This window comes from Cynocephalus volans, chromosome 7 (genome assembly GCF_027409185.1).
Source record: "Cynocephalus volans isolate mCynVol1 chromosome 7, mCynVol1.pri, whole genome shotgun sequence".
Taxonomy (NCBI): domain Eukaryota; kingdom Metazoa; phylum Chordata; class Mammalia; order Dermoptera; family Cynocephalidae; genus Cynocephalus; species Cynocephalus volans.
In genome coordinates this window covers 95,641,189-95,655,438 of record NC_084466.1, presented here as the reverse complement: position 1 = coordinate 95,655,438, position 14,250 = coordinate 95,641,189, and the positions used below count along the sequence as shown (strand labels likewise).

Here is a 14,250-nt window from a genome sequence, read left to right as displayed (position 1 = left end):
AGTAAAAATGATTGCCATTCCTAACATGAAAAACGCTAAAGTCAGTCTGGCCTCAGGTGAGGACTGAGTCCAAAATCAAAATTTCACTGAAAACGTCTCTCTCTCTCTTTCTCTCTCTCCTTGGTCTTGCCTTCAAGTTTAAGCTCCTTAAGGTGTTTCCCAGAGCTCCTAGCTTTCCCATCATAAAAGCTAAATGGCTGCAGATGCTTCCCATTCTCACATCATACCTTGAGGGGAAATGAAACCATATCTTTGGTGGCTTCTGTACCTGGGAGTCCCTCTCACTTGGGATCATGTTAGGTCAGTTGCTCATTCCTGAACCAAGTGGATAGGCCGTTTTGACTGGCTCATGTTTTTCAAAAACCATGCCTGGAGCTACGTTCCTATGCATCAGGAATGGACAAGTACCTACATCAGGGAAGCGAACGCTTTCTTAGATCTCTAACTTAGTTAATTGGCTACCCTAGCTTCAAGGGAGCCTGGGTAATTTAGTTTATTTAGCTGTGTTCTGATAGGATGAAGGTGAAATAAATGTTGGGTGGACAACTAGCAATGTCTTTAGACAAATCGTAGTTCATCCCTTAGATTTGGGTAGGAACTCACCCTCTCTGAGCACGTTTGCTTCCTTCTACACAATGTATTTTCCAAATGTTCTCCTTACAATGTGACATTGATACTTCTTCATCAAGGAGTGGGGTCTATGTTTCCTCCCTGGAACCTAGGCCGGTCTATGTATGTCTCAGGAAGAAATGATGCCTGTGATTTGCAAGGCTTTGATAGAAAGAGTGACACAGCTTCTGCCTTGATTTTGATCTCCCGAGAGAGTGCCTTTGGGGTTCTGAGCCCCATATAAGAAATCCATCTACCCTGAAGCTACTATGCTTAAGAGACCACATAGAAATAGAGATTCTTGAAGGTCTTCATCTGTTCAATCCCCCAGCTCTTCAAGTCTTCCCAGTCCAGGTATCAGACATGTGAGTGAAAAAGCTTTGGAGATGACCCCAATGAATCTACCATTTGACTACAACTTTATGAAGGACTCTGAGCTGAAACATCTCAGCCAAGCCACTTCCAAATTTATGAGCTACAGAAATCATGATAGATATAAAGAATTGTTGTTCTGGGAGCAATTTATATGCAGCAACACATAAGTAATACACCTCTCCTCAATCTTGGATTCCATAAGGAAAGGGTAAAGAGAGAGTGCCTGCGGGGTATGCAATCAGCAGTGTTCACCCCTCTTGTAATAATGTGTGTTAAAACAACAATTCAATGCCTATAAACCCAATGATATTTTTCAGAGCCTAATTTGCAATAGTGCAAAGCTGGAGACAAACTAAGTGTCCAATAATACGGAGATGGTCAAATAAATTATGGTTCTTGCACACTTTGAACGTTACATGGCTATTAAAAAAACAATGTTTTTGAAGAATATTCAATGTCATGGATATATGTTTTTGTCATAATAATACTAAGGTGAAAATAGCAGAAATAAAAATTGATGCTATACAGTAATATATCCCAAAACAACAGGGATACATTCTGAGAACTGCATTGGTTGGCAGTTTTGTCACTGTGTGAACATTGTAGAGTACTTACACAACTTAGTGGTATAGCCTACTACAAACCTAGCTATCTGGGATAGCCGATGGCTGCTGGGCTACAAACTGGGACAGCATGTTACTGCACTGAATACTGTAGGTGATTGTAACACGTTGGTAAGTAGTTGTGTATCTAAACATATATAAGCGTAGAAAAGGTACAGTAAAAATACGGTATTATAATCTCATGGGACCACTGTCATATATGTGGTCTGTCATTGACCAAAACATCATTATGGGGCACAAGACTATACTTTAAAGGGGTGAATTTTGTGGTATTATGTAAATAATCTCAATAAATATTTGTATAAGAAAAAAATTGAATACACTCACAAAGTATATATAAACAGAAAAAAATTGAAAGGCATTTTACATAATTTTAATAGCCTTCTTTGTAGCTTTCTCACACCATATGGAAGATTGAAGTGCAATGAAAAAAGTAAAAATTGGAAATTGTGTAACACTGAAAATGACTTAAATCCACATGTAATTTTTAAAAAATTGGTCAAGGAAAGAGAAGAACCACATTGTTTTCAAAGTGATGTGGGAAGTGGTTGTGGTTTGGGGTGGGGGTGGAGGGTGGGGCTCGATGTACATGTCAGAGTTTGGGGAGAGGAAGGAAGAGCTACTAACCAAGCCGCTGTGTGGTTGTGATGTGGGGACGTGTGGGGAAGGGGCTGGTGAGGTGGTCTAGATGGATAGAGAAGGTACGCCTGAGGTGAGCTGGGGAATGCAGTGTGTGTGTGTGTGTGTGTGTGTGTGTGTGTGTGTGTGTGTTAAGTTGTAGGTTCACTCATGTGGGCACAAAGTGTATTGGAGTGCACTGAAAACATGTAAGCAAACCCATACACAGCAGTCCGAAAACTAACCAGGAGGAGAACACAAATACCTGGAGAGAAACTGAGCATCCCAACTAAATATAGAAGATGCAGGTTTTATACCTAGGTCTATTCTTGACTAAAATCTCCGCAAACTGTACTGACAACTGACAGTTGCCACTATGTCTCAGTTTCCCAGTCTGTATGTGAAAGAGAGCTGTACTTCCTGTTTTCCACCTACCTCAGAGAATTGCTATGGCCTTAAAACAATTGAAAGGTTTTCCAAGTCATGGAGTAGTGTGTAATATAATTTCTACCATCAAAAATTCTCTCCTAATTATTTCTAACTTAGAAATGCTAAATTTTTACATATCTTACAATGCTCCCTATCATTAGTGGGCTTCCAACTAATTATATGGTAAAGAGTAATGTTGAGCTAGCCACAACCAAAAGCAAATGTCACACAGTCCTTAACCTCTGCAGGTTATAATCTTGTAGTAATTTACCTTTTCATCTTTATCTTTGAATTGCATGAACATTCACTTCAGTCTGACTAATCTAATCACTGACCTGGAACATGCGCCCACCTCCCAGTCTTGCTCACTCCGGAATGGCTGCTCTCTTGCCTGCCTAACCAATCTGCCTTCTTTTACAAGGAGGGCAGATTTAGTTCCACTGCCCCATACCCTCTTTCTTATCCTCAGGCCCATGGTGATCTCCTCCTGCTTGGAATTTGAGTACCACGCATTTTTTACCACTATTTTCAACTTGGTTTCATGATACTTCCTGAGTCTAGTGCATGCTATGAATTGACCTCTCTTTTTCTGGTAATGTTTTTTGAGCCCTTACTATATGCTTTCAAGATCGAAAACTTTATTATCCCAATTTTAGAGATGAGAAAACTGAAGCTTTATAATTTGCCAAATGTCAAATTAGAACCATGTGGCTCTGTCCAGCTATAAATCTGGGTTCTATTACTCTGGAGGAAGCGCAGAACAGATGTCGGAGGACATCTAGCAGTCTCTGTCATAGGCAGAGGAGAGAAATGTAAAATAATCATGTAATTAAAGGACAATTGTGATAAGTGCTAGGAATGAGGAAGGATTAGTACAAACAGCTCATGCCAGGGCCTTGTAGTGGGAAATCATGAAGAAAGGACTAGAAGAAGTGGGCCTTGAAGGTAGGGGTATTAGTGTCCTACTGCTATGTAACAAATTACCACAAACTTAGTGGTTTAAAACAGCACTCATCTATTATCTCACAATTGTACTGCATGGCTAGTTTCTCTGCTCAGTATCATAAGGTTGAAATCAAGGTGTCTGCTGGACTGAATTCTCATCTGGAGGCTCTGGGGAAAAATCTGTTTCCAAGATCATTCTTGTTGGCAGAATTCAGTTTCTTGGAGCTGTGGGACCGAGGTCCCTGTTTCCTTGCTGGCTGTCAGCCAGGGGCCACTCTCAGCTCCTAGGGGCTGCCCACATTCCTTGACACATAGCCTCCTGAATCTTTAATCCAGCAACAGCTCATCAAATCCTTCTTGTGCTTTTAATTTATGACTTAAGCAGCTGCTGTGACCAGCTGGAGAAAACTCTCTGCTTTAAAAAAGCTCATGTTGTAAGGTCAAGCCCACCTGCATAATCTAATCACATAAGCAGACTCCATTATATTCACAGTCCTGGGGATTATGAAGAGTATGTACACCGGGGGTGGGAAATCTTGGTGGGGGGACATCTTAGAATTCTGCCTACCACCAAAGGTATGACTTAGACAAGCATAGAGAGCTTTGTAGGTGGGAAAGGAATACGGATAAACCTCAAAAGTGAAACTCTACCCGGGATTTTTGGAGACACTGAATATGTCTGTCACTGCTCCAGTAATAATAATGGTTCCCTTTTACTGAGGATCTCCTGGATGCTTTACATAAATTCATTTACCAATCCTTACATCAGCTCTATGAAGGTAGTATTATCCCTCTTTTATAAAGAAAGAAATTCAGGCAGAGAGAAGAAAAGCCACTTTTCAGAGTTATATCTCAACCAAGTTGTAAAGCTAGGATTACAGCTTGAGCTCTGGATGACTTCAAGTTTGCACTCTTTGTGCTGTTTAACCCACTGGTCTGCGGGCCTGGGTGGAGAAGCAGAGGGCAGTGAGGTTGGTCTGGGCCCAGATTGTGGAGGGCATTGGCACTGACATGTGTTAACGGGTTCCAAGAAAGCTTTTAGAGGGTGCAAGTGGGGGACAGAAGTAAATACAGATGTGGATGGAGGGCAGCACATGGACTGGATGTGCAATGTGCTATGTTAGGGAGGTTAATATGGCCAGCTGAGAGTAGCTTGGATTACAAATTGGAGGCAGAGGGGCTGCCTGGTTAGCTTAGTTGGCTAGAGCATGGTGTTGATAATACCAAGGTCCAGGGTTTGATCCCAGTTACCAGCCACCAAAAAAAAAAAAAAAAAATGGAGGCAGGAATGATATGTTAGAAGACTGTTACATGATCAAGCCTGTGAATCTTTCTAGCAATTTTCAGGAAATACATAGGACAGAAGAACATGCTAAACTTCACGTTAAGTATAAATCAGTAAAGGGGAGACAAACTAGGGATTACAAAAAAAAGAAATCATATATAGTTCTATCATCCAAATACTACTATTATTAACACAAAGCCATGGGCAGAGAAAACAGCTTTGGTACAATCAGACAAAAGTTTTTTAGCTTTGATGAGAGGCTCCATAAGGAAGGGGAGTTCCTAGAGAACTGTTTAGTAATTAAGAGTCCGTCATGGGGGCTGGCCAATTAGCTCAGTTGGTTAGAGCATATAACATCACGGTCAAGGATTCAGATCCCCCTACCAGCCAGACGCCAAAACAAACAAACAGAAAGAGGCATTCAGTCATCCCTTAGTATCTGTGGGCCACTGGTTCCAGGACCTCCTACGGATACAAAAATCCTCAGATGCTAAAGTCCCTGATATAAAATGGTGTAGTATTTGCACGTAACCTATGCATATCCTCCCGCATACTGTAAATCACCTCTAGATTACTTATAATACCTCATACTATATAAATGCTGTGCAAATAGTTGATATATTGTATTGTTTAGGGAATAATGACAAGAATAAAAAGTCTGTACACATTCAACACAGATGCAATTTAAAAAAGTTTGATCTGCGGGTAGTTGAATCCATGGATGTGAAACCCGTGGACAGGGAAGGCCCACTGTGTACACAGTGGGATACTATTCACCCTGGAAAAGGGGGGGAAATCCTGTCATTTGCAACAACATGGATGAGGCTGAAGGACATTATGCTAAGTGAAATAAGCCAGGCACAGGAAGACAAATGCCGCATGCTTTCACCTATATGTGGAATCTGACAAAGAGGTAGAGAGCAGAATGGTGGCTACAGAAGCTGGGCGCAGAGGACAGGAGTGGAGGGGATCAGGAGTTGTGATCAAAGGACACAAAATTTCAGATAGGAGGAATAGGTTCGATATCTATTGCACAGCAGGGTGAATATAGTCAAATATAATGCATTATATATTTCAAAATAACTAAGAGTAAATTTCAAATGCCTTGACATAAAAAGATAGGAAAATGAGGGGATAGGTATGTTAATTAACTTGATTTAATTATGCCACATTGTATGCATATATCAAAACATCACATTGTGCCTCATAGCTTAAAAGATATAGAAGCCCATGGACTATAAAAGAAATGGAAGCTGTAATAAAAAAAATTGAAGACATCATGAGAAAGAAAAGTTTAGAATTTTGCAACATGTACAGCAGAAAAAGGGGCTACATATACTATCAGATAATAATAGCTTTAGAAATTGCACAGGACAGGCCAGCATCCCCAAAACACAAACAAACAAAAACAAAACCAAATCGCACAGGATGACAGGTAGCCGCTTGCAAACTGTAAGCCTTTGGGAAATATTTTCATTTAATTTGAGGATCTTTTGCTGGAAGGCATTAGTGCAAGTGTTTCACCTCAGAATGAAGAAGCTTGGGCAAAAGAGTGTGAAGAGAGGAAAGACATTCAGAAGATGTCGTATACATAGTGTGCTCTGAGGGGATTGAGTAATTTGGTTTTACCTACCAAAATGTAAAATGTACCTACTTTTGCATTTTCATTTCACATGGAGGCATCTGTCCTAGATAAATGCGCACAACACAGAGGCAATGATATTCATGCAAAAAAAAAATTTTTTTTTTTTTGGTCGCTGGCCAGTACGGGGATCTGAACCTGTGACCTTGGTGGTACAAGGCTGTGTTCTTACCCCTGAGCTAGCAAAATTGTTTTTTAATCCTGAAAAACAGAATTTAACCTAAGCCCATTACTAGGAAATATAAATTGTTTTCTTTTCTTTTTTTTAAAAGATGACTGGTAAGGGGATCACAACCCTTGACTTGGTGTTGTCAGCACCACGCTCTCCCAAGTGAGCTAACCGGCCATCCCTATATAGGATCCGAACCCGTGGCCCTGGAGTTATCAGCACCGCACTCTCCCGAGTGAGCCATGGCCCGGCCCGTAAATCGTTTTATTTCGTGCAATGGAATACCATGCAGTCATTAAAAGGAATGGGGTAGACCTATATTTACCAACCGTGAAAGATATCCAAGGAATATTACGGGAAAAAATACCTAGTTCCAGGAAAATGTTTGATCTCATTTATTTAGAAAATATATATGTACGAGGAAATGAATAGGCAACGGTCCAGAAAGCTGCACCCCAAACTCTTAACAGCGAATGTCTCTGAGGAGGGCGGTGGGTGGGGGGTCCGTGTGTAAAATGAATGGGACGCTCTAGTTTCTCAGTGCATTTCGGTTGCTTGAATCTTTTACCAAAAGTGTTTCCATGTATCACTAGGGGAAAGGGAGAGTGTATTTTGAGGGCCTTCTGAGAAGAGAAAAGTTGAGGGGGGCGGGGAGACCTACGGCCCCGAGGTCTCGTCAGACTCTAGCGCCGCCTGAGGTGGGGAGACCCCGCCCCGCTGAGGTGATTCTGCAGAGGGGCGGGGCACTGCAGATCCGAGGCGGGAGGCTGCCCCGGGGGGCGGGGCCGGCCCGCTCCAGCTGCACGCTCCGCTCCCACCATGCCCTTATAAGGAGCGCCCCGCGTTAGGGCTCGGGAATCCGGTGGCAATCCGCGCGGCGCAGCCCCGAGCCCAGGCCCCTCCCTTGGGAATGGGGCGGGGCGGGGCTTTGGCGGCGCGGGGGCGGGGGCGGAGCATCTCGAAACGGGACCAATAGGAGTGTCAGCCCCTGTCTGAGCCGCGCTGCTATTGGGCGCCGAGACGCGAGGGGGCGGGGCGCCCGTGAGGCTGGTTACGCCGAGGGAAGCCCAGGCTCCGTAGTCGCTGCTCGGAGTCTGTCTCCCCGCTGGTTCCCGGCCCCCCGGTCCCAGTTCTCTGTCTCCCGCGGCTCGCCGCCCCGCTCGCCGCCGCGATGCCGGTGTTTCACACGCGCACGATCGAGAGCATCCTGGAGCCGGTGGCGCAGCAGATCTCGCACCTGGTGATCATGCACGAGGAGGGCGAGGTGGACGGCAAAGCTATCCCTGACCTCACCGCGCCCGTGGCCGCCGTGCAGGCGGCCGTCAGCAACCTTGTCCGGGTGAGCGCGCTGGGCCTGGGGCGGGAGCGGGAGCGGGGGCGGGACACGTCCCCGGGGTCCAGGTCAGCGTCGCAGCTCCCCTTCGCCGACTCGCTGCCTGTGGCTTTGCGCCTGGGCTCTAGGGCCAGAAGCCGGGGGTGCGAAGGCCGATTCCCCCACTCTGTGACCTTGAACAAGCCCGTGAGCCTCTCCGGGCCTCAGTTTCCCCATCTCTAAAATGGGGACAATCATAATAAAGCCTGCCTTGCGGGCTTGTTGAGATGCAGAGAGCTTTTCTTTTAAAGTGTCTGGCGCAGCATATGGCCCATAGTAGGCGCCTAATAAATGACAGTTGTTGGAATGTCTGCTGGCCCCTTCCCCTCCGCAGGCTGTCGTCCCTCCCGTGGACTCCTCTTTAGGCCTCGCAGATCTGCCTTGTGTGTGTGTGTGTGTGTGTGTGTGTGTGTGTGTGTGTGTGTGTGTGTGTGTGTGCGCGCGTGTGCGTGTGCGTGTGTGTGTTGGGGCGGCTCTCCTTTCCTTCCAGGGATTCTATTTGAGCCACGTTGTTTTCCTTTCTAATACTTCTGCCCCTCACCCTGAGACCTGCCCTACAACCCCCGCTCCCAGCACTCCCTGGCCCTTTTCCCCACTTGCCTTACTGGCCACTGTTCTCTCTGTCGCCTCCTCCTCCCGTCCTGGGCGTTTTACTCCTCACACCTCTGGCCCTCTCAAGCACCTTTATGCAGTAATTCATGACCACGAGCCCCATTTTTCCTTTTGCTTAACCCTGCTACCTTTCATTTGATTCCTTCCTATGGAGATTTCCACCCGGCTTTACCTGCTGTCAAACGGCTTCCTCCCACTGGGGCCTTTCCAACTCGGGGGCCCGCCTCCTGGCCCTTCCTCCTGGCAGGAAGCAAGATGTAGCTGGTGGGAGAGGCCTGTGGAATCTGGGATCTGCGGCCCCTGCCGGAGAGAAGGCTGGGGCGTCCCCTCCTCAATGCACAACTTTCCCCGTGGCTGAGCGGCTCAGCAGACCCCTTCAACCCACAGCTGTGACTCATAACTGAGGTGATTGCTGGGGAAGGCGGAGCCCACTTCTGAAATGGGAGAAGAGGTGCAGAGATCAGTCTGCTAACACTCCCCTGGTTCATGTCACACTTTTCTTTCCCCATCCTGGGGGGGTGACTCAGACTGCCGCTGCCTGTGAGGAACAGCTTTGGAAAAAGTTCGTACTGCTTCCCCACTGAGCTGTGTAAATAGTGTGTGTCAGGGTAGCTGGGAGGTTGGGAGGCAACTGTGGGTCTGGGTGGGGCTTGGGTTGCTTATCTGATGAGAGCACTTCAGTGCACTTAGAGGCACTTCTGCAGCTGAAAGTCTTCCTCAGTCTTAGAGGCTCCTGGACTGTCTCAAAGAAGTTCAGGAGACACCACTGACCAAATTCCTGATCTCCCTTCTGTTCAGATTTAGTAAGAATCTATTCAGTAAGAATACTGTATTCATTTAAAATGTCTGGTTCTACATTATTCTTGTTCTTTTTATAACTAATTTAAATCTAAAACTCCAGAGTACATTCTTATGTAGTGTTGTCTCACATGGCTGCATTCCAAGCCTCCGGTTTTCAACAAATAGGAAACAATGTAAAGAGACAAGGTAATACTGTCCCTCTGTGTAGTACTTCAGGAAATGAAATCTTAAAACCACATGTTGCACTTGGAACAGAACTAGTGTAGTCAAGGGGTTGATATCTGGTTAGGCTATTTAGAGAAATGTTATTTATGAGCTTCCATGCCATGAATTAATAAGCATTGAATGTCTGTTGTATAGAGAGCATTGTAATAAATTAGTGTGGTTCTCAGCTTGGAGCATGCATGAGAATCACCAGTGTGGCTTTTCAGAAAGAAAGATGTGCAGCTCTCACCCTAGACTTACTGAGGAGCTCTCCAGGGGTAGGGTCAAGGCCTTTTTGTTTTTAAGAAGCTCCATAGGTGATTGTGACATACACCCTTAGGAAACACTGTGATAGATACTGTGAGACAAATACAAAAGAAGTACGGCCTGTCATAAGCTGCAAAAAATCAGCTGTAGTTACATTCTTCCCAACACATATGAAAGAAGGGACTTGAGATTGGTGGTAGATATGAATTAGCAGAGAGAAAAGGGGGAGGGCTGTGCTGATAAATTATCAATCATGAACAAAAGTACTTGGAGTAAGTCACTTCCAGGTTAAGCAAATAGATTGTCTTGATGGCCGCTCAGGAGACAAGTTGGAGAGAAGTTGGGGGTGAAGTTGGTGCATGACATATGGACAGTTAAACAGAAAGCCTTATCTAATAAGATGAACAAAGAGAGTGGAAGGGGGAGGATGAGAATGGTGTGGGAAGAGACTGTGTGTCTCGTGTTCTGAGGACCTACCCATTGCTTCGAATTCTCAGTGCCAATCGTGGCCCTTAAATATATGGATTCTGTATACGCCTCAAGTTCCCAACTGGATGCTGTCTGGAGAACAGGCCTCGTTTGATGTTTGTTATATGCTCCCCGGTTCCTACCCTTAACATTGGCACACAGGATGGCTCAGTAAATATTGCTGAAGGAAAGCAGGAACTATGGGAAAGGACATAAATTAGGAGACTTTGAAAACTGGTCGGTCATGAAGAAAATGAAGACCACACCTTTGGGTGCGGCGGGGAAAATGGAGAAGGAATTAATCAGAAATATATTAGAAGGAATGGTAGAACTTGATAATAGAACTCTGAGTTTGCTAGGAAAAAACATATGGTAGTACTATAAAATAAAGATACTGATTTTTGAATAAATGTTCTGGAATTTATATAATCGGGGTGTTTCTTGGGAGTGACCTTGGGAGGTATATACTTATTCCAGTGCTTCTCTGTGGAAATTTCTTTTGGACTATTTACGTACATATTTCAAATTAGTCTCATTTTGGTCAAGAAAATGTACATTTTGATTGAAGTGGGCATTTGTGAGCCCAACTACTTTTCTTACCATTCTGGAGACTAAATGACTTTTGGGTATTTCCAAAGTTAAAATTTATTAGATGAAGATGTAATTGTCAATTGTTGAGTATAGTCATTAACCTGTCAAACAGGTATTTATAGAGACCCTTTTGAATGTCAAAGCAATAAATATGATACTGAGCAGAATAAGTGGGATACTGGATTGAAAGTCCTAAGTGACAATGAGGAAATAAAGTACTATGGAACTGCGGAGGAAGATGGGATTACTCTTGGTGGGAGCATCAGGGGAGGTTTCATGGAGGATATAACATTTGAGCTGGGCCTTAAAGACAGATGGAATTTGAACCTTTAAAGATGGCACCAGCATTCATTTGGATTTATAATTTCACGTGTATTTGTTAAGCAAAGTAGTCTGGTCACTTTACATACATACCATATCACAACTAAGTGATCACTTTTACTCCACACTTAGGGAGGTGTAGGATAGGAATATTTATCTACGTATCCTTTTTTTGTACTCAGGATCCTGAACCATTTTTGTAACAGCTTTGTTGAGATTTAATTCACATACCATACAATTCACCCGTTTAAAATGTACGATTTAATGTTTTTTGGTATATTGACAGGGTTGTGCAACCATCTCTGCAATCTAATCTTGGAACATTTTTGACCCCTTAAGATGAACCTCATACCCGTTAGCAGTCATTCATCCCCTCTCATCCTCCCCGTCCCCATCCCCTGGCAACCACCAACCTACTTTCTGTCTCTGGACTTGCCTATTCTGGACATTTTATATAAATGGAATCATACAATATGTGGTCTTTTGTGTCTGGCTTCTTTCACTTAGCATAACGTTTTCAAGGTTCATCCATTGTGTAGCATGTATCAGAATTTCATTCCTTTTTATTGCTGAATAATATTCCATTGTATGGAATAAGGCCATTTTAAACACAGAGAGTGAGTCCAATGTAATAAAACAAGGGAGAGGAGGTAGGAAAGGGAAGGGTGGGAAAGGAAAAACAGAGGAGGGACACAAGAAATTCTGAGAAGGATGGGATTCAGTAAGCAGTGTGAAAAGGTCAGGAGTCTTAAACTGCCCATCTCGTAGCATGGTATATAAATTTTCCTTTTTTTCCATTGAAGTGGCCCTTAGCAATCTGTCAGTCTGTGATCATTACAGTCATGGCAGTCTTATTAATGGGACTTCAGATACTTTGCCTTTCCCATTGCATCTGAGGGCATGCATTGTAACTACTCCTTGGGCTCATGAAATATTTATTTTGGGAGTTTTTGTGGCCTTGACTTTTATGGGCCTCACCCGTATATCATATGCTAGCAGGATCAGCCCTGGGACAAATAGCAGCTTTGTCTTCATGTTAAACTGATCGATGGGAAAGGCTGCTCTGCTCTTAAAAAGAGATCAGCAAATAATTTTGTCACTCGTAAATATCAGTATTAACATATGAAATTATTTATGCTTTAATTTCTTTTGGTTGGCATTGGACTTGTTTCAGTTAAAATAAACAACCATGTTTGGGTGATAGGCCTATAGGTAATTTTTTTCTTTTTAATACTTTTCTGTATTTTCCAATTTTAAAAATTAACATATAATTTCTATATTAAGGAAAAAGTTAATAAAATAATAAGAACATTTGTATGATCTTTTTATGAAAGTATTCATAAAATACTTTCATATTTATAATCTCATTGCATTCCTGTGGGTAGGTATTGATGTGGTGCCCATTGTACAGACCAGGGTACTGTAGTTCAGAGAAATAAAGTAACCTGTCCACAGTGGTACAGCTAGTTAGCTTGGACTCAAACTCTGGTTCTCTTATTCCAGATCCTCTGCTTTTTTCACTCCACCTTTCCACGTCCACTTAGAGCAGAGTTGTTAAATATCAGTGGAGGTTTTCCGCCTAGAATCAGAAGCAGCAAGCATGCTATTAGTCACCAAGTTTCCATTTGTTCTGGGCCCAGCAACAGTAGCAGTTTAGAGGCTAGTTTTGGCCTAGCCTGTATGAAGGGCCTATATGAGAATGACGTGTAGGTAGGCTTCTTCTGTTTCGTAGCCACACTCAATTTCACAGCATTTCTTTCTTTTTTCTTTGAGAAATAAGAGTAGATTCTAGTTAGCACTAAAGTATTTATGCCTGAAAACAGATAAAGCCTTTTTATAGTACATGTGACTGCTTAGCTTGATGCCTATTAGAACTAAATAGTATTTAAAGTAAATTTGTAGATTCTTTGGGGAATCATGAAGTTTCATTTGAAAAACTTTGTCCCCAGATCAAGAGAGATATATGAATAAGACAGATGTGAACTTCATTTCATTGATATTTAACCTTTATTCGTGTGGCTGAGAGAATAGACGATTTTTGAAGATTGTATGTTTCTACAACTATGTGTTTATAATTTTAATGGAGCCCCAATGTAAATGTTTTTTATATCTACACAGTTGAAAGTTGGGCTTTTCTAAAGCTGTGTTATAAATGGCACTGGTATGATTCTATTTTTTTTTTTTTTTAAAGATGACCTGTAAGGGGATCTTAACTCTTGACTTGGTGTTGTCAGCACCACACTCTCCCAAGTGAGCCATGGGCCGGCCCTAGCACTGGTATAATTCTAAATGGACAAAGTAAAGTTTAGAGCATAAGTACCTATGGTATCAATAACAGTAGCTTAGGTTGGGTACTCCTGTTATAGTCCTGGGTAAGGACAGCATTAAGGCAACTATGTTTATGGGGACAGGACTCATTTGAGTTTTCATATTTCCTGTATAGTTGTTTTAAAATGAAGTAGCCTGGCCATTTTATATACATATTTAATTGGTGGTCATTTATAAGTTATAAAATGCTTATATTATATATATACCACAACTGAGAGGGTCATCCAGCATTTTAAAAGCCTTCTGATAATTTCCTGGTCTTTCACTGCATGCTTAAGAAGAGGGTAGGATGGAATATCCTCATTATCCACAGCCTGCAATTCAGTATAGCATATATATGTTCTGTTATGGCACTCACCATATTTGTTCAGTGTTTCTCCGCTAGATTGTAGGTTCCTCAGTGGCAAGGACCATGTCTGTTCTGGTCTTAGTTGTGCAATATAAAATTTTAAATAAATGAACATATGTATAGCATTCATTTTTTATGCATAAAATATTGTAATAGGAATTATTTACAACCAGTATTTCCCATCTCCAGCTTTCAGACATCCAGTACAACCAAATTTGAACTGTCTCATCAAATTTGTAATG

At 42.8% G+C, this 14,250-nt stretch overlaps 1 protein-coding gene across 2 annotated transcripts in view; it reads left to right on the top strand.

The window, feature by feature from the left end:
• The first annotated feature begins 7,749 nt into the window (after positions 1-7,749).
• VCL (vinculin) overlaps positions 7,750-14,250 on the top strand; it is a 101,090-nt gene continuing 94,589 nt past the window's right edge. For both annotated transcript variants that reach the window (XM_063101982.1, XM_063101981.1), the window contains exon 1: positions 7,750-8,034. In XM_063101982.1, the coding sequence (XP_062958052.1) occupies positions 7,867-8,034 (168 nt within the window). In that variant the 5' untranslated portion in view covers positions 7,750-7,866. The remainder of the gene's footprint in view (positions 8,035-14,250) is intronic.